The 24409-nt window shown below is 45.4% G+C and overlaps 1 protein-coding gene across 2 annotated transcripts in view; it reads left to right on the top strand.

Annotated features, from left to right (window-relative positions):
- The window catches only part of MINDY4 (MINDY lysine 48 deubiquitinase 4), an 89743-nt gene extending 65749 nt beyond the window's left edge, over positions 1-23994 (top strand). Inside the window, exons 16-18 of one of the 2 annotated variants that reach the window (XM_083466837.1) lie at positions 11094-11274; positions 14917-14989; positions 21185-23994. In XM_083466837.1, the coding sequence (XP_083322963.1) occupies positions 11094-11274; positions 14917-14989; positions 21185-21242 (312 nt within the window). In that variant the 3' untranslated portion in view covers positions 21243-23994. Of the gene's footprint in view, positions 1-11093; positions 11275-14916; positions 14990-19783; positions 20106-21184 lie in introns of those variants that run through there. The other variant, XM_083466838.1, reaches the window with a different exon arrangement.
- The last annotated feature ends 415 nt before the right edge of the window (positions 23995-24409 follow it).

The following is a 24409-nucleotide window of genomic DNA, read 5'->3' as shown; positions in this document are numbered from 1 at the left end:
CTTGGTCAGACCACACCTGGAATACTGTGTCCAGTTCTGGGCACGGCAATTTAAGAATATTGACAGAGGAGGGCAACCAAGATGATAAAGGGTCTAGAAACCAAGCCTTATGAGGAACGTTTGAGGGAGTTCGGCATGATTAGCTTGGAAAAGAGGGGGCTGAGGGGAGATATGAGAGCCATCTTCAAATATCTCAAGGGCTGTCCCATGGAAGATGGAGCAAGCTTGTTTTCTCCTGCTCTGGAGGCTAGGACCCGAACCAATGGATTCAAGTTACAAGACAGGAGATTCCAACAAAAACCTCAAGAAGATCTTTCTGATAGTAAGAGCTGCTTGACAGTCATGGCGGGGATTAAACCTGCGACCTTCTGCATGCAAGGCTGACTGATGCTCTATCACCAAGCTACAGCCTTCCCCCTGTGGACAAAAAGCTTGGACAACCTTGCTTGGAAAGCCATAGGTTCCCTAGCCCTACATTTATCCTTGAACACGTGTCTCTCTCCCTACTGCTCTTCCATTCCTGTTTTCAGTTACTGCGAGTTAATTCAGTGCTGACTGAGCCCATTTGGTGACATTTCGGGCAGGAGAATTAAGTGTGTGTGTGTGATTGCAGAGGTTTGGGTTCAGCTTGGTTTCTGGTCATGCCAGCTTGCTTAAAGGAGTATTACGAGCCTCTCTCTTGTTTACACACCGGCGGTTGAGAGGAGACAGCACGCCCGCTCTCCCCCAGCCCGCTTTAGAACCGAGCCGAGGAAGAATTAAACCCACTAGAATTTCATTTGCTTCCCTTGTGCGCCTGGAGACTTAATCATTCCAACACACAGTGGTGGGGCACATGTTCTCAATAATTATATTATATATATACCCAGCCTCTTTGCATCAGGAGTTTCACTTAAGGCAAAAAATGGGCATGCCCTTTTGCAGGGATTTCTGCAATTGATTAAGTCGCTTGCCAGGAGCCCAATTTCCCCCAGACGCCGTATGTTAATCAAACGCTAGAATCCCTTTAGAGTACAGGGCGAAATGTGGGATATTTACTTATTTATGGCATGTATTACTTAGGCTTCTCAGATGCCTCGTGAACAAGCTCTCTGGGCATCACGCACGTCAGTGAGAAATGTGACCAATTAGACTGCGCTCTAGGCAGGATAAAATAAAAAGTGACAATAAACCTCAAGAATCTAACGCAGGCTAAAACCAACCAATGTAAAATGCAACAGAAATCACAGGAGCTAAAGACAACCCCCAAAAAGGAAGCGCTAGAAGCAACAACCATACCAGAGAGGGAGACAGAGAAATCTAGGCCACCTTTGCACCAGTCGATGGAAGGTTTGGACTGGGTTGGAGTGTCGCTCGGCCCAATCCTGCCTGCCTCCCATCAGCACAGAACCGCTGCACAAAATGGTTGTTGACTGTACTCTGTTTCCAATTGGTATGTTTCCCGTCACTTCCTGATGGCATCCTGGAACTTCCCAGACCACAAACATTTTGGTTTGCGTTTTTTGGACCCATGTTTGCGTTTTCCAGGCAGCGACAACATGATAACATGGGGGAAGCTTTGGAGAACAACTAATACAGCAAAATGACCTGTGGATGGCCCAGTATGAATCTGCCATTGGTTCACCACTGTTGCATCATGGACATTCCAGTCCAACGCAGGGCCTTTATGTTAGCCCGACTGAACGTTTCTCCCCCAGCTTTTGTCAAGGAGCAGATATCCAAACATCCCCAGAAACAATAGATATTGCAGATGTTCTTTGAATGCCACAGACACAGTAGAACATATCCTTTTCTACTGTCCATCGTACAACCACCTACACAAACACACGCTATCCCCTCTTTTTGGGTAGTCTAACATCATGGCACAATGAAAATACCAGATTCTATCTGTCTGACATTAACCCAGATGTAACTGCAAGGATAGGGACGCGGGTGGTGCTGTGGGTTAAACCACAGAGCCTAGGGCTTGCCGATCAGAAGGTTGGCGGTTCGAATCCCAGTGACGGGGTGAGCTCCCGTTGCTCAGTCCCTGCTCCTGCCAACCTAGCAGTTCGAAAGCACGTCAGAGTGCAAGTAGATAAATAGGTACCACTCCAGCGGGAAGGTAAACGGCATTTCCGTGCGCTGCTCTGGTTCGCCAGAAGCGGCTTAGTCATGCTGGCCACATGACCCAGAAGCTGTACGCCGGCTCCCTCAGCCAATAAAGCGAGATGAGCACCGCAACCCCAGAGTCGGTCACGACTGGACCTGATGGTTAGGGATCCCTTTACCTTTACCTTTAACCAGATGCCCCTGGGAAGCCCACACACAGGACACAGAACACAGGACCTGAGCTTGACAGGCCTCTCCCCATCCACAATTCCCAGCAGATTCGCAGTTCCCAGCAGCAGAAGTAGAACTTAGTCGTCATGGCAAGTAGCCATTATACTCTATGAATCCATCTTTATGAATTTATCCAGTGCTCTTCTAAGGCCAACCAAATTGTAGTCCATTATTACATCTTGAGATAGTGAGTTCCGTCCTTTATGCGTTGTGTGCTTTTGTCTGTTCTGAATCTTCATAGGATGGCTCTTGAGTGCTGGTATTATGAGAGGGGGAGATAAACAGGTCCGTCTACTGCAATATTGTCAACACTGGCTGGTACCGTCTCTCAAGAGTGTTGGCCATCTCTTTCCCAGCCTTGGAGATGCCAGGAATTCAACCTGGGAGCTTTCGCATGAAAACTTTGTGTTCTACAAGTGAGCTGTGGTCCTTGCCCAAAGCGGAGCCACCGGGGTGGGTGGGGTGGACACAAATAGAGCAACTGGTCCCATAGGCAAGATGCACCTCGTGTTTCGTTTCAAAGAGAATGGGGAGCAAGTACTTGATTTTAGCCTTGTTGGGAATCTGATAAATGGACTGTGATGGGAACATCTTTCAATAAACTGTGCTGGCAACCCTTGTTCAAGGCACGGAGTGGTGCTGGAAACATTATTTATAGAGCTGAGTTGGACATTTGATGTCAAGAAACTGACCTGGAGCTTTTGATTGACTGTAAACGGAGCCGAGGCTGTTGAATTAATGAACTCGGCAAGGATTGAGCTTGGGAGTTTGAATTGATGGGACTCTGTTATTGGGAGACTGGTTTACCACATGTTCGAATGACGGGCAGTAAAGATGTAATTTTGTTTTGGGGGTGAGCAAGTCGTATGGAATTGTCATGGCCAGTAAGAAGTGTTAGAAGGGAGAGATGTCGGCAGGTGATAGATTTTGTGAAATATATCCAATCAGAATGTGGTTTCAACAGCAGAGAAGAAAATGCATTTTGATTGATTGGATGGTGACGACTTAGCTTCTTGGAAACTCTTATCAGAGTTAAAGATGTAAAAGAAACTATAAGAAAAGTCTGAGCAGTAAGTTAAAATATGGCTTCAGGCCCAGTTGGCTTTTCCTGTGAATATTATCAGTAATATAAAAGCATCTTGTCATCCAAAGTAGCATTGGGTATGAATGACTACTTAGTGGGAGATACAGCTCCTGAGAGAACCATTATATTAAAACCTAAGTTTGAAGGGGATCTCTTGTAGATTGGACTATTCAGACCAATAACTCTGGATTATAAAATGTTGGGTGGCCATGTTGTTGTTGTTTTTTTATAGTAAATTTTATTAAATTCTTGCAAACTATATCAGCCAAGACATACAGACATTTAAAAGGTAAAAATAAAGAAATAGAAAAAATAGAAAAGAAAAAGAATAGAAAATAGATATCAGATTAACACATATTAACATAAAAGAAACAAACTTACAGACGTTACACATTGGCTTCCTTCCATCTCGATTTAGGTTAGATAAACTTATAACCATTCTGCAGTTGTATTATAATAACTCTATACATCGCAGGTTTTAAATTCCGTCCACTGTTATTTTTTTAATTCCCAAATTACCTTCAATATAACTTAAAAATTTATTCCAATCATTCTTTAGTTTTACATTTTTTTGATGCCTGATCTTCTGTGTCAATCTCGCTAACTCTATATACTCAAATAATTTCGTCCGCCATTCTCTAACCGTGGGGATATTAGGGGTTTTCCAGTTTTGCGCTAACAGGATCCTAGCCGCCACCGTTGCGTATTGGAAGAATGTTTGATCTTCGCTTTTGATCTCCTCTCCGATCATACCTAAGAGGAACGCTTCAGGTTTTTTTGGGAAAGTGTATTTCAATATTTTCTTTATTTCATCATAAATTTGTCCCCAAAATCTTTTCACCTCATCATGGGTGGCCATGTTGTCTTTCACCTAAACATATTATTAAGGGGGAAGGTTGCTTTGTATAAAACAGTTTTCCTCCCCAAGTGTGGTACTCCTCCCTGCTGAGGTATATGAAAGGGTTTCAAAGGGTATGTGGCATAATTTTTTATTTTAATTTATCATAGAAAAAATATTATTCTTAAAACCAAATTATCTTCACCTGAGAAGGCGAAGGGTAAACTCCCGGAAGTCATACACAATTATCACAAGTTTGAGAAACCCTGGTGTAGAAGATTATCTGGTAAAGTAATGTGACAATCACAGTGTAAGAGATAATGATAGATAAAGACTAGTGCTTAGATATTGATACACAAAAGGCATTTGCTCAAGTAGAATGGACTTTTTTTTGAAGAGAGTTATTGTTATGTTTGGAGTAGGAGAAAAATAATTGCGTATAGATTTCCTTGTCGTATGCATTTGGCTATGCATTAACAACTACCATATTTTTCCGTGTATAAGATTAGCCCCCCCCCCCAAAAAAAATAATATCAAAAATTAGGGGGCGTCTTATACACGGGGCCATCTCCCCCCATTTTCTTAAATCTGAGTCCCCCAAAATAGGGGGTGTCTTATACATGGGGACATCTTATAGACAGAAAAATATGGTAACTTCCAATCAAACTGTACCTTAAAAAGGAACAATGCGCTGTTACCCTTTTCCCCAATGTGTAATCGACCAGGGTGGAAATTATATGACTGCATTGTCTTGATAGTTCATGACACTGTGGAATTTGCTATAATCACCTTTGTATTTTGAAAATATAAATAAGAAACAAAGTGCTTAGCTTAGTTGACTCAGGACCCTGATTTGCTGAGCCCACCTAAGGGAACTCTATAATAAAGTTTTGTGCTGATCTGCGCCGATCAGGCCAAATCTGGAGTACAATTTGGGGCAACACATTTTAGGATGGACATTGACAAACGAGGGCTTCATTCACAAGAGGGCAACCATGATGGAGAAAGCTCTGGAAGCCATTTCCTGTGAAGACCAGTTGAAAAAACTAGATATGTTCAGCCTGGGAAGTGGAAAGGTTAACGGTCGGTGTGGCAGGTGTATTCCAGTATCTGTCAAGCTAGAATATGGAGAAGACATGTTCTCTGTTGCCCCAGAGGGCTAGAGCTAGTGGAATGGAAATGGCAAGGAAGCGTATTTTACCTGAACATTGGGAGAGACCTAACAGCTGTTCAGCCGTGAAACAGGTTGCCTTGGAATTTAACAGGTTGTCCTTCGCAGGTGGCGCTGTGGGTTAAACCACAGAGCCTAGGACTAGAAGTTCGGCGGTTCGAATCCCTGCAACAGGGTGAGCTTCCATTGCTCGGTCCCTGCTCCTGCCAACCTAGCAATTCGAATGCACGTCAAAGTACAAGTAGATAAATAGGTACCGCTCCGGCGGGAAGGTAAACGGTGTTTCCATGCGCTGCTCTGGTTCGCCAGAAGCGACTTAGTCATGCTGGCCACATGACCCGGAAGCTGTGCGCTGGCTCCCTCGGCCAAAAAAGCGAGATGAGTGCCGCAACTCCAGAGTTGGCCACGACTGGACCTAATGGCCAGGGGTCCCTTTACCTTTACCTTCGCCAGTGGCATTTCAGCAGAGGCTGCATAGCCAGTGTGGAAGCTGAGAGCCTGGCCTTCTATCCTGCACCACACACTTTGACCTTTGGCTCCATCCAACACCTGTACGTGGCCCTCAGAAGATCAGTCAGCAGGGAAGAAGGACATCAAACTTGAAATGGTTCCATGCCCTTGTTTCACTGCGTTTTGTGCCCTCCCTGCAAGGGACAGGGACAACTCCTGTGGTGTCGGGACGCCATTTTGCACCCTCCACAACGCCCCAGACCCGGCATCCTTCCAGGGCATTGTGGGGCATGTGGTACAGGGGTGAGGATGTCATAAAGAACGATGGAGTTATTTTATCCCACCTAGGGAGGTGGGATAAAAGAAAAGGAAAAGAGAACCATCAAAGAAAAAGGTCTCAAAAAAAATCCAGGTCGCTTCTGTTTCTTGTACCGAAGGCATTCTGAGATAATCAGTGTGAAATGCTTTGCAGATGCAGGGAAAAGGTCTGTGTTGATGTCAAATACTTGCAACTCCCTCCCATCTTGCTTCAGGCAGGCATTGCGTCTTTTCAGCACCTATCAAAACCTATCCTTTTTCAACAGGCCTTTCAAATAGAGGTGGTGTTGTTTTTTAACCCAGCCTGTAATCTGTATCGGTTTTGAAATTCTTCTCATATATGAAATCATGTTGTGTGTGTTTTTGATGCTAAATTGCTTTGAGATGTTTCATAGGATGTGATTCATAAATGAAATAAATTATTGCTATTATTATTATTATTCAAAAAAAATGGTTTTCCAAAATTTTAAACAAACAAACACACATATACCTTAACTGTACTTGATCCAATCTTAGTAACATTGTTAAGTGACTTCCTCAAATCCCCCTGGCTGCATTTCAGTCTATATCATTGTAACAATTTTCCAAAACCTATTTTCTCATAAAATTAACTTAATCACTTAACCTCTTACTTTGTTTTCATTTTGACTTTAAGCATATTGTTCTCTAAAATCACATAATTAAATCCTAAGCCTATCTGGAATTTGCAAGCTTTTCCAATTAAGCTATCTTAACATATTTAACTAAATAGTCTTTGAATTTCATCCATCCCTCCTCCTCATTATTAGCTCCCTTCTCTGCACTATCCAGTGTAACCTCCTTGGCAATTTGTTGGGGCGCCTTGTTTGCTGTAATGCCTTCCTTTTATCTTGCAAAACATGGCAATAACCTGATTCCCCACCCTCTATTTGCATTTTGGGATGTTGCAAGCATTGAAGGCAGAGAAGCAGTCTGGGCTTCATTCCTATCACCCCCCCCCCCCTCTAAGTAGCTACAGGCAGGATTCTGCCTCTCAGCTCTAACAAAGGGGCAAAATGCCTTTGGGTGTTAAGAACTTTTGTGCTCGAACTGACCAGGGTCACCTTGTTGAGAGGAATTGATTCACCATCCCGGAAGCATGGAATGAAGTCAAACAGGCATGAACTCCTCCTGGGGAGCTGGCAATTGCTATGCCTTTGAAGAGGCCCCATTGTAAAAGAGGTTGACATTTCCCCCCCAAAATGAAAACGACTGCTCAGACTTATGAGATAAAGCAAGAGTTCCCTTGGTCAGAAGGGCAGTGAGGTATGCAGTTATTCTGATCATATTGGACCCACCATTTCCCCCACAACAGTGGATTGCTGGGAATGTCTTGGAACCAATCAAAAGAGGTGAAAGGTTTCTTCTGCGCTCTGATCTGATACTTCGTTCATCTCTGCACAACTATAGCATTTTGAAAGCTGGCTATCCACAGTTTAACTTTGAAAATATATAGGCTATGGATAGGCACCAGCCACAAGATCTATATCTGTAGCTTTGCAAAGCAACTTGATCTGTTTTAGAGCTGCTCTGTGTTTTCCCAATTGGACTCATTATTTGGATATAACTTTCCATCCCGTTTTTACAAAAGTGAATGAAATTTGCAGGCATAGGAGAGGTGCCAATCAGACTCTGGGCAAAGGCACCCAGAGGTCTTTCTTCTTCTTCTTCTTCTTCTTCTTCTTCTTCTTCTTCTTCTTCTTCTTCTTCTTCGCTGTTCTTGTTAAACCGTGGAGAGTCAGAGATATTTGACAATGTTCTGCAAACCACCCAAAAATCTACCGGTAGCTCCCGCCTTGCTTTCTGTCTGTCCCTGCTATGCAAGTTACAGGCATTCTGTGTTGATCATGGAGGGGGTTTTTGTCGTCTGTTTTTAAAGAACAAATAGATGCGGAAAAGGCTCCTTGAAGCTAGAAAGTTTGAAAATCTTTTAATTGAGCGGCATTTGCGGTTTCGCTCCGGAGAAATGTTTCAATGTGTTTCTCATTTCACATCAAACGGCATTCTTGAGAATTTGTTTCTTCTGGAGTGGGAAAGAGTTGAACGGCTTGTTTGCTTTTCAAAACGCTTCCATATGCATGCATTCGAAAGGAAATCCTTGCGATATTATCTTTCCCCCTTTTGAAATTTACCTTTTGCGCTCTCTTTCTCTCTCTTTGTTTAATTCTGACGGCGTATTTATAACTGCGGGCCTCTGTTCGCAAATCAAAAATTTACCCAAGAAACAAACAAACAAACCATTGTCTGGAACAATGGCTTTTAAAATAGTCATTATCAAAGTAATGAAGCAGAGAACGGTTTATCCCCCCAATGAGGGGGTGGAAATAGGGTTATCTAATTGTTCAATCGAAAAGAAAGCAGGTCAGTTGTTCCATTCAGAACTGGCGTCAAAGGTCCACATCAATGGACATTTGATGGTGACTCGTTAAGGGACTCACAAACAAGAGCCCCTCTGAATCTGCTCCTACCACTCACTTCTTCTTCTTCTTTTGAAATATTTTTTTATTATTCCCTACAGGGCCTGCAAGATAGAGCTATTCCACCAGGCCTTTGGTCAGGGCGCAGCCTGACTCCCTCCTCTGGCAACCTGCACAGAATTTTGCTTAACGGTTGCCATCAATTTGATTTTAATTAATTTTTAGAATGAGATGTTTTTAGAATGTTGGATTATTTGATTGTTGTTAGCCGCCCTGAGCCCGGCTTCGGCTGGGGAGGGCGGGATATAAATAAAAATTATTATTATTATTATTATTATTATTATTATTATTATTATTATTACCTGCATGTTCACCCACCTTTTCTTTTCTTTTCTTTAAATATTTATTTGGTTTTTCAACTTAAAATTTTGCAGAGATATATCAAGCATAAATCATAAAAACAGGAATCTCCTGGAGTTTGTGGGTCCTATTATTAAACAATTCCTCCTGCATCTTTTATGATAATCCAAACCTTTTACCTCTTCCATTATGTCCAGAATTAACCTTAAACTACAAGTGATATTCCTATCCTACTTTTAACTGTTTACAATGGTCTTTAAGATAAGTTTTTTTTAAAAAAAAATCCCATTCCTTGTTAAAATTTTGGTCTTTCTTATTTCTGACTCTTCTGGTCATTTTAACCCTTTCTGCATAGTCCATTAACTTCACCTTTCATTCTTCTCTGGTACGGACTTTATCTTCTTTCCATCTCTGGGCCAATAACATCCGTGCAGCCGTGACCACATACATAAATAGTCTTTTCTGTTCCTTTGGGATTTCGGCACCTAGAATTCCTAAAAGGAAGGCTTCGGGCTTTTTAACAAAGGTTATTTTAAACATTTTTTTTCAACTCATTATATATCATTTCCCAAAATCTTTTTACCACCTTACAGTTCCACCACATATGATCAAATGTTCACCCACCTTTTCCTCTGGGCCAGACAGGTGATGGTGTTGAGCTGCTAGGAATCACAAGAGCTTAGGATGGGAGAACACAATGATGGATTAGATGGGTCTTTGGCCAGATTCAACAGGGCTCGTCTGATGTTGTTCACAACACGGGTCCTTCTCACTCAAAGAGCTGCCAACTGGCCTTGCCAACAACGCCTAGGCTTTCAAATGTCACATCAGCAGTATGGAATTAAGCTGCTACATTTCCAAGCACAATTCAAAACGTTGGTGCTGACCTTGAAAGCCCTAAATGGCCTTGGCCCAGTAGACCTGAAGGAGAATCTCCACCCCCATCGTTCAGCCCGGACACTGAGGTCCAGCTCCAAGGGTCTCCTGGCGGTTCCCTCCCTGCGAGAAGCGAAGTTACAGGAAAGCAAGCAGAGGGCCTTCTCGGTTGTGGCGCCCTCCCTGTGGAACGCCCTCCCACCAGATGTCAAGGAAATAAACAACTTCATGTATGTGACAACAGCCACGAGAGTTTCAATACCACAAGGATGGAAGACTGAAGAAACCCCAACTAAAGAATCATGGCAAGAAAAATTGATGGACTATGCAGAACTGGCAAAACTGACATATAAGCTACGGGACAAGGATAACTGTGACTTTAAAGATGAATGGGAACCCTTTGAAGTATTTGAAGACGCAACAAAGCGAACTGAACTCCTTGGCTGGCTTTGAATAAACATTCACAAAGTTTTTATTGATAATAATCAGCTAAATAGTTTGAGGATCTATACAACTGTGTAACATGCAGAAAACAGCATTTTTAGAGAAATCAAAGACTGGAACTGAGGGAAGTCGGGGGTGGGGATGGGTGGGTTTTGTGTGGGAGGGTGGGGGGAGGGAGGAAAAATGTGGGGGGAGTAAGGATGATAAGTTTCTGGATAATATGTTTTGTTTTAATTTTGAATAAAAAAAGTTTTTTTAAAAAAAGAAAAGCAAATAAACAACTATCTGCCTTTTAGAAGACATCAGAAGGCAGCCCTGTTTAGGGGAGTTTTTAACGTGTGATGTTTTACTGTGGTTTTATTATTATTATTTTATTAGATTTATAAACTGCCCTTCATCATAAGATCTCAGGGCGCTTCACGGAATAAAAACCAGTAGATAAGTGAAGCAAAACAGCAAAACAGTAACGCCCTCCTTCCCACAGACACATTTAAAAGGCTGTAGAGTATCACGTTGAAGAGGAACGTTCTCACCTAGCAAAATAATTTGCTGGAAGCCACCCCGAGTGGCTGGGGCAATGCAGTCAGATGAGTGGAATATAAATAAATCATCATGATTGTGATTTTTTGCTAGGAAACAGAAACGACATTTGAAGGGACTTTCCTCCCACTTCTTAAAATGCTTGTGGTCTTCCACAGTGAAAATAAGATTGAAAGAGCCTCCGGGCATTATCCAGTTGTGAAAATATAACCTTGTCCTAAATGTGTGCACTTTCCCCCCCTCCTCTTTGCTCAGGTTGGCTGTTACCTGAAGACCCCCAAGTTCCCAATCTGGGTTGTGTGCAGCGAAAGCCATTTCAGCGTGCTCTTCTGCTTGCGGAAGGATCTGCTCGCGGACTGGAAAACCGAGAGGCGGTTTGACCTCTATTACTACGACGGCTTAGCCAATCAGCAAGACGAGATCCGTCTAACCGTCGGTAGGGAGACAAAAAAAAGATTGAAACTGGGGTGTGTGTGTGATTTTTAATCATGCATTTCATGAAGAGACTTAGGGTGCCTTCAGACGTCTCATCCCTGATTTTCCAAACCATGTTTTGGAAGGCAAGGACAAGTTCTGTGAGCTCCATTCCTCCCCTTCTCTTCCCTCTTGGCATGCCCAGCTGAATAAGTTTGATCAAACCACAGTTTGCTTTTACATTTGAGCCAGCAAACTATGGTTTAAGACAACTTTTCAAACCATGATTTGATCCTGGTCTTCAGTTCTGGTTTGAAGGACTCGCTCCCTTACATCATCCCAGTCCACATGAAAAGCAGATTAAATTGTTGAATGAGCCTCACCTGCTTAATTCTTGCACATCAACCTGCTGCTACAAGGACAGCAGCAGGGGCTATTGAGAAAACAGTTGGCAACCCCTAGCTTAAAGTCTTCCCACATTGCGTTGCTCAGTCTCACTGTCTTGAAATTTGCAAAATCCTATTTCTGGATCACCATTCAAAACAGATGCAGTTTCATGGTGGCATCTGTCAACTCTCCTTATTTACCATCCCAGACTCCCAGACTTGAGTCCCTGCATGTGGTTGACTACAACTCCCATCATCCCCAGCCCAGTGGTCATGGATGATGGGAATTGTAGTCCGTAGCTTGAGAAAAGCTGCTTCCTGTTGACTTCCTGCAGCTGTGGTTCATGTACTAAGTTTCACTTTAGACGCCTTCATAACTCTGGCTTTTTTTTACATTTTTCACCCCCAGCCTGCTGCCAGGGTACCTGCAAGGCTCAAACTTTTCCAGCCCTTGTTCTTCGGCGTATTGTCGCGTCGCAGTTTGAACGGAGGAAAACTCTTTGTTTTCATTCCAAATGCACCCACGCGTCTAACCATCCTGGCAACCCCGGCTGCCAGTAGCTCCAGAGCTGTGGGCTTCTATTCATAGAGGAACGGCAGGGGAGAGAGGCAGTGGGTGTTGTGAAACAGAGAGATGTCGTTCAGCCGACGGGAAAACGAAGCCGCAGGGGAGTGGAATTTGGTGCTGAGCTCTGAAATTCTCCCCCACCTCCCTTCTGGTTTCCAAAAGCATTTGCCACCCCCCCCCCCACGGCTTGGCCCTGCCTGCCTCTTTCTCCCTTTATCATATTGCCAGAAGTGGCCCGAATTTATGGCCCAAATAGATGGTGCTTCAGTTTCGTGGCTGGCAGAACCGTCTGGCTTTTATTTTAAAAAGTCCCAGTTCCCTGCCTGGCCAGAGGGTGCGATACTTTTCCGTACTTCAACCACACAGGGAGGGGATGCTTAACCCTTCCCTCCCCAGCCATGATCCTGATAAAAATCCACCCACCCTTTGCACAACAATTAGCATGATGAATCTTTAAGTGGTATTTTAATCAATTGTTTTTATACCTGGTGTTAGCCACCCTGAGCCCGGTCTTGGCTGGGGAGGGCAGGGTATAAATAAATTATTATTATTATTAACATTTGCATATGTCCCCAAAATGTTGGGCTACAGCACTTTCAGGAAAACTGACCAAGGAAATTAAAGCTCCACCTGGAAAAAGAGAGAAGGGTTTTATAGAGACAGAATGCTTTTGCCTGGCTGGGATAAGTCTTTGAATTCTGAAGCTGCCACTTGCTTACCTGGGTGATGGAGAGATGTTTATGTCTAGAAACCTCTGCCTTGATAGCTCAGTCGGTAGAGCATGAGACTCTGAATCATAGGGTTGCGGGTTCGAGTCCCGTGTTGGGCGAAAGATGCCTGCATTTCAGGGGTCGCAGTTGCTGCTCTGCTTGCTTTTGCCTCTGGTCACGCTCAACAAAGGCGCCCCCAAAATGTTGCCCCCAAGGCCCATGTCCTGCAGAGGGGGGGGGTGAATCCCACCCCTGCTTTTTCTACACCCAGTTCCTCTGTCAAAGGGACAATCAGATTTCTCCAGCCCGAAGATAGGAAAGGGGAAATTCCTTTTAGAACACAGCAACAGGGCCAGATTCAGACATGCTGGAACCAAGTACAGTGGTGCCCCGCAAGACGAATGCCTCTCAAGACGGAAAATTCGCTAGACGAAAGAGTTTTCCGTTTTGGAGGTGCTTCGCAAAACGAATCTCCTATGGGCTTGCTTCGCAAGACAAAAATGTCTTGCAGGTTCCTGCTGGTTTTTTTCTCCTCCCCCCCCCCCTTTTTCTAAGTCGCTAAGCCGCTTATCAGCTGATCCGATCAGCAGATAAGCCGCTAAAAGCCTCTAAAAGCCTCTAATAGCGCTAATAGCGCTAATCCGCTAATCCGTCAATGGGCTTGCTTCGCAAGACGAAAAAAACTGCTAGACGAAGAGAATCACAGAACGGATTCTTTTCGTCTTGCGAGGCACCACTGTACTTTTCAAAAAACACACACAGAGTTCTTTTTGTTGGAGATAATTCAGGTGGAAATTCCCAGGTGTCAAAAAAGGTTGTTTATGTATGCCACTAAAAGGGATGCGGGTGGCGCTGTGGGTTAAACCACAGAGCCTAGGACTTGCCAATCAGAAGATCGGCGGTTCAAATCCTCGTGACAGGGTGAGCTCCCGTTGCTCGGTCCCTGCTCATGCCAACCTAGCAGTTCGAAAGCACATCAAAGTGCAAGTAGATAAACAGGCGGGAAGGTAAACGGCGTTTCCGTGCGCTTCTCTGGTTCGCCAGAAGCGGCTTAGTCATGCTGGCCACATGACCCGGAAGCTTTACGCCGGCTCCCTCGGCCAATAAAGCGAGATGAACGCCGCAACCCCAGAGTCGGTCACGACTGGACCTAATGGTCAGGGGTCCCTTTACCCCCCTATGTATGCCACTACTGCGACCCATGTTTTGTTAGCCCAAAAATGGAAAACGAATGAGGTCCCAACTAAAGAGGGTTGGCAACTTAAACTGATGGAATATGTGCAACTTGCAGACCTAACATATAGAATAAGAGAACAAGAAGAACAAGAATAAAGGAAATTGAAACATGTTTATTTATTATATGGGGGAAATTGTGTACACTTGATAACGTCGGCAGCATTAAGATAAATTCAACAGTGTAAACAAGTTTTGATGGATGTAATAATGGAATACTGAATGGTTTTGTTTATGTAAAATAGGCAGGGATTTATGATATGCAAAATGAACCATGGAAGGAGAAGAAGAGAAGTCACTGACGTTTTAAGGTTGTTTAAATGAATATTCCAAATTGTAAAACAGAAAATTTAATAAAAATTATACCAAAAAAAAAGACATGCTGGAACCCCAAGCTAAGTCAAGTTTAAGAGGTCCCATAGCACCGCCAGGAAAATGTGCATTATTCTAACGAAAAGACAATGGAAATAGAAACAAGAAAGCGATAAATTTGCACATATCCTGGTGCACAGGCAAGGATGCAACCAAAAAAATCATCAGCCTAAGTAAGATGAGACTGAAGGATGATTTGGGTCAGCCTTTCCTCAGGTTAAGACTGGGTGTGGTCTTGACCAAAACACTGGGCCTAAAGAAATTTGGCTGTAAAGCAAAAGACTTATTTCTGCACAGGTATCCAAACATAATATAACAAAGTAATCGTGCAGCCGTTAAGTATGCTTGATCCACTCACATGCAACATTAATGGATGCCTGATTTTCCCCCTGTAGATACCTCACAGCCTTACATCGAAGGAAAGGATAATGACCTCATCCCACCGCTGGAACACTGCATTCGGACCAAGTAGGTGAAATCCAGCCAGTGTGGTGTAGTGATTAAGAGTGGTAGATTCGTAATCTGGTGCACCGGGTTCGCTTCCCCGCTCCTCCACATGCTGGGTGACCTTGGGCTAGTCACACTTCACTGAAGTCTCTCAGCCTCACTCACCTCACAGAGTGTTTGTTGTGGGGGAGGAAGGGAAAGGAGAACGTTAGCTGCTTTGAGACTCCTTAAAGGGAGTGAAAAGCAGGATATCAAATCCAAACTCTTCTTAATCATCTTCTCTTCCATTATTCTGTCATGTTCATATTTTTTCAAGCGAGTTGCATGTCTTCAGTGCCAGATACGTGCTTGCAGCCAATTAGTCCTTTTGGTATGACTTCATAGTCAGATGGTAGTTGGGAAGTCTTGCAGGCCGAAAATGCAGGTGGCATCTCTTGGTTCTACGTCTCCCAACAATGCCGGCTAAATTGCATGCTGCTTAGCAAAAGGCGTTATCTGCAGCCTATGTGCGATTTTCAGAGAACGTGAGGAGTCTTTTCAGCTGCCATTAAAGCCTTTGTTCAAACATCACAACCTGTTTTGTTGCTAATACACCTGCCTAATTGTCCCCTTCCTCCCTTAGACTCTCTTTTCCTTACACTTTTATAATTTCCAGGTGGTGGATTTTCAGAAGGTTAGATAAAATAACTGTTGTCTGCAAACACACACTTTCGTTTATGTATTTATCTTTTTCCTGCTGGAATCTCTGTTCAAACAGATTCAAGGTTTTTTTTAAATGCTTCAAAAACCTGGCTAACTTGTTTGGCCAGAGATAATGTGACCAGAGGGACGTGGGTGGCGCTGTGGGTTAAACCACAGAGCCTAGGACTTGCTGATCAGAAGGTTGGCGGTTTGAATCCCCACGACGGGGAGCTCCTGTTGCTCAGTCCTTGCTCCTGCCAACCTAGCAGTTTGAAAGCACTTCAAAGTGCAAGTAGATAAATAGGTACCGCTCCAGCGGGAAGGTAAACAGCGTTTCCGTGCACTGCTCTGGTTTGCCAGAAGCGGCTTAGTCATGCTGGGCACATGACCCGGAAGCTGTACGTTGGCTCCCTCGGCCAATAAAGCAAGATGAGCGCCGCAACCCGAGAGTCGGTCACGACTGGACCTAATGGTCAGGGGTCTCTTTACCTTTACCTTTACCTTTAATGCGACCAGCAGCCAATTGGGGTTCCTCTTCAGAACATCCAAAAACTTATCTGATATGTTACCCAAATATTCAGCCATCACAGTTCATGTGCAGATGACACACCAACTCTCTCCACTCCTCTACAAGGGACTATTTTTCTCTTGGCAGGGCTCCTGTGCTTTTAACAGTTGCATGACAGCCAGAAATTCAACAGGCACTGTTTTTCCTCTAGCATGGATCTGATGGCAATGGGGGAATCCTTGTGTAATGAATGTTTTGTGTGGTCCTTCCATGGAGGTTTGGGACACGGGTGGCGCTGTGGGTTAAACCACAGAGCCTAGGGCTTGCCAATCAGAAGGTCGGCGGTTCAAATCCCCGCGACTGGGTGAGCTCCCGTTGCTCGGTCCCTGCTCCTGCCAACCTAGCAATTCGAAAGCACAAAGTGCAAGTAGATAAATAGGTACCGCTCCGGTGGGAAGGTAAACGGCGTTTCCGTGTGCTGCTCTGGTTCGCCAGAAGTGGCTTAGTCATGCTGGCCACATAACCCGGAAGCTGTACCCCAGCTCCCTCGGCCAGTAAAGCAAGATGAGCGCCGCAACCCCAGAGTCGTCCGTGACTGGACCTAATGGTCAGGGGTCCCTTTACCTTTACCTTACCCATGGAGGATTAACAAAACATTTTGTTATTTTGTGTGAATTCATAAATGGTGTGATGTTGTCATTTTTATGGGTGGCATTCCATGCTAGTCCTACTCTGATGTGTGACTAATTTAGTAAAGGGGCCCCTGACCATTAGGTCCAGTCGTGACCGACTCTGGTGTTGTGTCGCAGGGATTCGAACCACCAGCCTTCTGACTGGCAAGTCCTAGGCTCTGTGGTTTAACCCACAGCGCCACCCGCGTCCCTTTTGACTAATTTAGTAGGCCTGACTATTTAGGCTCATTGATTTCAGTGGATTAGGTATACCCTATGTTTTTAAATGTGTTGCAAATCCCTAAGAGCAAACCCTACTGCTGGGGTGTCTCCTGTCGTCCTCCTCTGACATGTATGAAATGAAAATCTGGGAGACACGACCCACACCCCTTCCTCGTGCTGCTTCCAGCCTCAGACTGCATTGCAACTCCCATCACCTGTGCGAGAAGCTCAGTTCTGATCCGAGAGACGAAAGGAATGTGCCTTTCTGGAGTTTTTCCCCCCGGAATGTCATGTGGCCGTAATGTATTCCATCGCCCCAAGGAATAAAAAAGAAAGGGAGAGAGAGGCTCATATCACACTCCTGATCCCCCTGTTGTTTACTGTCTCCAGCAAGAGGAAATAACTTCTGTTAGCTCTGCCGAAGGGTAGGCTGCTACTTTGATCTCGCCGCGATCTCTAAGGCAGCCGTCTTATTTTGTTAACTTCTGAGGCCTCCCTCTCCTGGAATTCCCTTGGCTTGGATGCATATCTCTGGAATGCAAAGGTTCTAGTCCAGCCCTCTTGCAATGGAGGCATCTTTTGCTCAACGTGGGGCTAAGAGTCTCATGCACAGAGATATCCCAGGGCAGCCTCCCCACAACCTGGTACCTTCCAGAGGTTGTCAGACTACAACTCCCATCTGTCAGTACGCCTTTCAACCAATGTCAGTGACTGGGCTCAACAACTGGTTCTGCCCCAACTGGGCAACGTGACTGGAGCACCTTCAGAGACCTTCCAATTCTGGAAAGCAGGTCCCAGTATACTGGACCCACAACTGTGCATTCTGAGCACCAGACTCGTGCAGAGTATAAATAACGCGGAAGCTAGCTGTGAAGCATAACTCCTTTTCTTTCTAATAGCTACTACAAACTAAAGAACTACAACCTAAAGAACAATCTCTTTCATTGTGGCAGGGAGTTCCAGAGATGCCACAATGAAAGAGATTGGCTCCTCACACAAGTGCAGCATAAGGCCCCTAAGGTTCAAAGTTTCCAAGTCGGCATATATATAGCTAGAGATGTGACTCTGTGCCACCACTGTTCCATCTTAGTCAAGGTCTGTACAGACAAAATCAGAAGATTGTTGTTGTTTAGTCGTTTAGTCGTGTCCGACTCTTCGTGACCTCATGGACCAGAGCACGCCAGGCGCTCCTGTCTTCCACTGCCTCCCGCAGTTTGGTCAAGCTCATGCTGGTAGCTTCGAGAACACTGTCCAACCATGTCGTCCTCTGTCGTCTCCTTCTCCTTGTGCCCTCAATCTTTCCCAGCATCAGGGTCTTTTCCAGGGAGTCTTCTTATGAGGTGGCCAAAGTCTTGAGCCTCAGCTTCAGGATCTGTCCTTCCAGTGAGCACTCAGGGCTGATTTCCTTCAGAATGAAAAGGCTTGATCTTCTTGCAGTCCATGGGACTCTCAAGAGTCTCCTCCAGCACCATAATTCAAAAGCATCCATTCTTTGGCGATCAGCCTTCTTTATGGTCCAGCTCTCACTTCCATGCATCACTACTGGGAAAACCATAGCTTTAACTATACAGACCTTTGTTGGCAAGGTGATGTCTCTGCTTTTTAAGATTCTGTCTAGGTTGTCTATCAGAAGATAGGTTCAGAATAATCGTCTGACCCTACAAATACGTAGTGGAAATCAAAGAAGTCATACGATTCCTTCATCCCATTTATTTGCACATTTAAAACAACTTATGAAGAAGCAAAAACCAAGCAAACACGCAAGGCAAAAGCTGCATGATCTGCAAAAGGGTTTCCCAAACTTGAGTCGCCAGCTGTTTTTGGACTACAACTCCCATCATCCCTAGCTAGCAGGACCAGCGGCTGTGGATGATGGGAATTGTAGTCCCAAAACAGTGGGAGACCCAAGTTTCTACAACATCTGTGTGCGGACTTACAGTGGGAAGAACAGAGACCCGGAGAGGCCTCTGTGTCTTTTAAAAAACAGATACGTGTTTGGAGGACATAAAAGAAGTTAAACAAGTTGTGCTGTTGCCATTCCCGGACTGACTCCCGAGTCAATTAAGGCGGCAAACCTGCGCTGTTACAAAAGCTTTTAGAAGCGAGAATTGACTCTCCATTGAACTCCCAAGTGTATTTCAACGATTCTGGCTCCTCGCTGGAGCTCCTTTGAAGTCATAGCCATAAATAAACATGACTGTCAAAAGAGTCCTTAAGAGAACAATCGGTCCAGGCTGATTCAAGCCTCGGGGCACTTTTGTGAAGGCCACCGGCAGGAAGCGTTTGCTGATGAGCTCCCATTGTAATGGCGGTTCATGTGACGTCGTTGGGCCGAAGCGCTCCTCCTGAGAGGGTTTGCCCGCCTCATTCAGTTGCAGAATCTTGACTCTCAACTCAGGAACAACAGTTCTGTTTTGTAAGGCGAGTGAGAGGCGACAGGATGGTAGCAGGGCATGGAAAAAGCGAATAGAGAGAAGTTTTGTTTTTCTCTCCCTCTCTCATGAAACTAGAACTCGTAAACATCTGGCAAGGCCAGATTAAGTCCTTTAGAGGTCCTCAGCGCTTAAAAGATTTTTGTGCCCCTGTATATATCTGATTCGAAATATAAACAACAATAAACACATGTTGTTTTTCATGGTCAGCTGTTAATTTCTCCTTCAACCGGTCCTCACCAGTGTTGTAGTAATTCCACCTTTAAACCCATCAAAGTAAACAATTCTGCTTTGCCTTTAGGTGGAAAGGCGCCGTCGTCGATTGGAATGGCACAGAACCCATCCTGTGATGACTGTGGCCCGCAGCGACTGAAAACCAGCCTGTTCCCACAGCGATAGGAAACCCCGGAAGGTGCCGTGCCTGCTTCCATCGCATGTGACGAAGGACGTTTCAGGATTCCATCTGGCGCACCGTGCGCTCCTCCTATTGTTGTAAACAAGTGGCCGTGCGCACACGCGCATCTAGGCCTGCGCTGCGTGCCGCGTGTGAAAATGGAGAGCCAACCTTGACAGCCAAAACAAGCTGCGGGGAGAGAGCAGTAAATCTGTCAACATCTACTCAAGTTCCGTTTTTGAATCCAATCCACGTCCTGCGATTGTATCTGCTTCTAAACAACGCCGACTGCGCCCACAGTTGGCTGTTTTTCACTGTCTCCGTTCTAAATCAAGGAAACTGGAGTGCACAAACACACAAAAATGAGAGAAGAAACTGTTCTTCCTAATAGTGTGATCAAGCATTAGGCTAACTTAGTGGCTCCCCAAACACTCTGGACCAAAGGGTATCACTGCCAACGCTTATTATCATTTTCCCTCTTTTTTTCCTTCCCCTTTTGTTGGTCCTTTGACTCCTGGCTACCGAGAGACCCAAGTCAAGAGCAGGCATAGGCAAACTCGGCCCTCCAGATGTTTTGGGATTACAACTCCCATCATCCCTGACCACTGGTCCTGTTAGCTAGAGATGATGGGAGTTGTAGTCCCAAAACATCTGGAGGGCCGAGTCTGCCTATGCCTGGTCACGAGCATTGGTCCTCCCTTATTTCCACCAAGGAAGGCCTCAGTGGGCCCATTTGGAATGCCGAGAAAGTGCCGTGGGTGCCCGTCACAAAATGGCAGCCGTTGGGCGGGATGTGACATAGCACAAGATGGCCGCTGCGGTGGTGTGGCGTAATGGCTGCCACTTCTTAGAGAGATGAATACAAAACAGGGTCACAAAATGGCGGGGGCCTACCCCACCACCAGCCAGCCATCCCATCAATAGGGAAGAAGACGCCACACAGGGTGGGCATCCAGTCCTGGCACCCAGTGAAATGTCATGTTTTAAGGGGGCATGTCCAGTGTAGAGGAGGCTGAGCCAGCACACATGGGAGCTGAGGTCAAAGAGAATTTTTGAGGTGATATTTATGGATACCTTTATGGAGGTACTGGTGGGTATACTGGTGCCTGCACTAAGGGGCACCTTATCTAAGCCGCAAAATATTGTTGGACAATGAGAACTATCCGGTTGTAATTCTTAAGCATTAAAGGCTGCCCACTGCAAGCCAGGTCACAATACATCGTCGTGATCTGCATCTAAGTGTGCTTTTGAAACAATCTAGATATTAGAATCATGACGGCTGGCTTGCCAAAACATGGTCTTTTTAAGGAGCTGCCAGGACCTGAACTGCGAGTATCCCCACAGCCTATCCGTTCAACTTCCCTAGTCCTGCGGATTTATCCACCGGCCAAACCAAACTGGTGCAGCAAAGACGACTGAGTTGCAAAAACTGAACAAAAGCTTTATCAAGGACGCACCCACAGTGTGTCCCTGCCCCTGCCCAGACTTCGCAGAAGCAGATAAAAAATCGGCGAAAATAAAGGTTTCTTACTCTTCCAAAGACACTATATTCCACTAGGGGAGGTAGCTAGATTGTCAGCCCCAATCTTGGTGGTTAACCAGCAATGCAACAAAGCAAGTCCCCCATAGAAATTCCACCGGGATCCAAGTCAAGAGAGTCACCCAAGCTTCTCTCGCCATCCCTTTTTATGCCATTGCTTGTGCCCCTTTGTCAATCCCTGATTGTCTCTCTAACATTTACCTCCGGGTCTCAGGCACAGCTTCTGTCTGTCAGTCAGAAGCTCCAGGAAGTACCTCTATCAGGCACCCCCAACCTTCGGCCCTCCAGATGTTTTGGACTATAGTCCCATCATCCCTAACCACTTGGTCCTGTTAGCTAGGGATCATGGGAGTTGTAGGCCAAAACATCTGGAGGGCCGCAGGTTGGGGGTGCCTGACCTAGATAGTTATTTGGGTACTTCCTGTGTCAAGGTTCACGTAGTATTCATCAGTGTGCAGAGTGGCCTAAACGCTAACTGGCCCTTTGTTTCCTATTTTTGCTCCAGCCCAGGAGTGGGGAACCCCAAGTTCTGGGGGCAAATGTGGCCTGCCAGCTCTCTCTATCTCTGGCCCTTAGGATTCCTCCCCCAGCCCAAACAGGGCACACCCCTCACCGGCCCTGCTCTGCACCTTAAGTGCTTTTGCCTGGCTGGAATCTGCCCCTTGTTTGCCTGGATGGAGGGAGAGCTGTGTACAGATACCTCTGACTTGTGCAGATGGAATGTAGCCTATAATAACAAAAGTTAAGAGTCAGGTCCATTGGCCCTTCTACCATTGGCCCTTCAGCCTCTTGGGCTGAAAATGGTTCCCACCATCACTGTCCTACCCTAACCGCAAGCTATATTTCCTGCTGCACTGCAAACAGTTTTATTATTTAAAAAAATGACAACTGCAACACCTCTTTCCACCTTTCCACCACCTAAGGAGGCAGGGTCACATTACTGACGCAGATTTATTGGCATCTGTTGGGGAGAGCCAAAGTGATACGTCTTCCATCTGTTGATGGACTCCAGCTCCCATCATCCCTGACCGCTGTCCATGGTGATCGGGGACGATGGGGATTGTTGTCAAACAAAACAGAGGGCACTGCTTTGGCTACCCGGTTAATGTTTTGCCAGGGTTCTGAGCTCTGGGACTGGGTCACTCCCATATAAGGGTAATAATAATAGTTTATAACTTATAACCTGTCCGTCTGGCTGGGTTGCCACTTTGGGCAGCTAGGGGACATCTGAGTCCCTCCAGATCAGGGATAGGCAAACTCTGGCCCTCCAGATGTTTGGGACTACAAATCTCATCATCCCTAACTAACAGGACCAGCGGTCAGGGATGATGGGAATTGTAGTCCCAAACATATGGAGGGCCAGCGTTTGCCTATGCCTGCTCCAGATATTGCTCAAATGCATCTCCCATCACCCCTGGCCATTGAACCAAGGTCTGATGGGAGTCAGGAGTCCAGTAGCATCCACAGAGCATGATGGTGGCTATCCCAGTACAGTCATACCTCGGGTTACAGATGCTTCAGGCTGCGTTTTTTTGGGTTACGGACCCGCCAAAACCTGGAAGTACCGCAACGGGTTACTTCCGGGTTTCAGGGGTCGCGTTTGCGCAGAAGTGCTAAATCGCGCTTTGCGCATGCACAGAAGCACATGTGCAGACACGCCGCTGCGGGTTGCGAACGTGCACCCTGCACAGATCACATTCACAACCCGACGTATGACTCTATAAATTGCTCCTTCAAGGCCTCGAATCCCTGCAGCAATTTCCGGCAACTGATCCCACCTTAAAGCTGTTGAGAGTTAGCATGTGATGCTCGGTCACAGTGCAGTTAAAGTTGAAGCTAGGCCACAGCGTTGTGAGTTTCCTTTGCCCAGCTGGCAAGCCGTAAGCAGTGTGGATTATGGGCAGGGAAACTCATCTCCAAGACGGTCCTGACTCACACAGGCCATTCCAGCAGACAATATGGCTGGGATTAAGGAGAGAATTTGCCCAGGGGAGGATGCTGATCTCCGTGGTGACCGAAACGTCTAGACTGGGTCTCCATCCCTGGAAGCGTTTCCAGTAATTCTATCAAATGCATTATCTAGGAATCTATCGGAAATAAAATGACAAGAGGTGGGCGGTTTCTCTTGCGGCCTGTCAGTCTTCACTGGTGAAAAGAGCTTCGCCTTTTCCTGATGAGATGCTGCCCGGTTCCTTCTAGTTGGAGCTTGGCATGAAATGTTCGTGGTCAACGTTGGGGCTGGATTCTGTTATTTCGGCGAAGTAGGTTTGGGGGTGGCAGCGGTTGGATGTGGGGAGAAGTCAAAGGACTGCAGGCAGGTTATCTTGTTCCCCACTTGTGCCCTTGGTTTACTAGAAGTGAAATGTGCCTTTCAGCATATCTTTTGAGTTACACTTTTCTATAATTTCCATTAAGCAAAGCAAATGCATACGATACTTAGCAGAAATGTTTTCAGCATAACATAGTAGTACGTACCTTTGGCGATGCTCCTTGCAGCTCCAGATTTTATTTCTAAAGCAAAATATATTGTACTTAGTGGACATGCCATTTTGTAAATAAACAAAGGCCTGAAGATTAACATTAGGCATTATTATTTATTTTCCCCACAGAAGCAGCAAACGAAGGAATTCAGGGTGGCTCTTGACTGTATTTGTAGCAGGAAAGAAGACTTTCATTCCCCCCCCCTTTTTTTTGAGGCCATTTGTAGAATTAACAAATGAATCATACCAAATATGTTCAAGCTACTGTTAGGAAAGCATTTTCACACACCCTGGACTGCTCTTGCAAATTCTCTTGTCATGGTTTCAAAACACATGAGATGCGGCCCGGGGGGCTGAGGAGAAAAATGTTTGAGCTGACAGGGAAGATAAGTGGGGAAGGGGTGATAAAATAAGATGCCTACTTCAGATGTGAAGGGGGAAAGATCTTTTGGCTAGTGCTGTCACAACAACTTTGTATCCCTCCTCCATCCCCCCCCCAAAAAAAAGAAAAAC

This window comes from Podarcis liolepis, assembly GCF_965112155.1.
Source record: "Podarcis liolepis genome assembly, chromosome: 12".
Lineage (NCBI taxonomy): Eukaryota > Metazoa > Chordata > Lepidosauria > Squamata > Lacertidae > Podarcis > Podarcis liolepis.
This window is presented reverse-complemented; position numbering and strand designations above follow the sequence as displayed.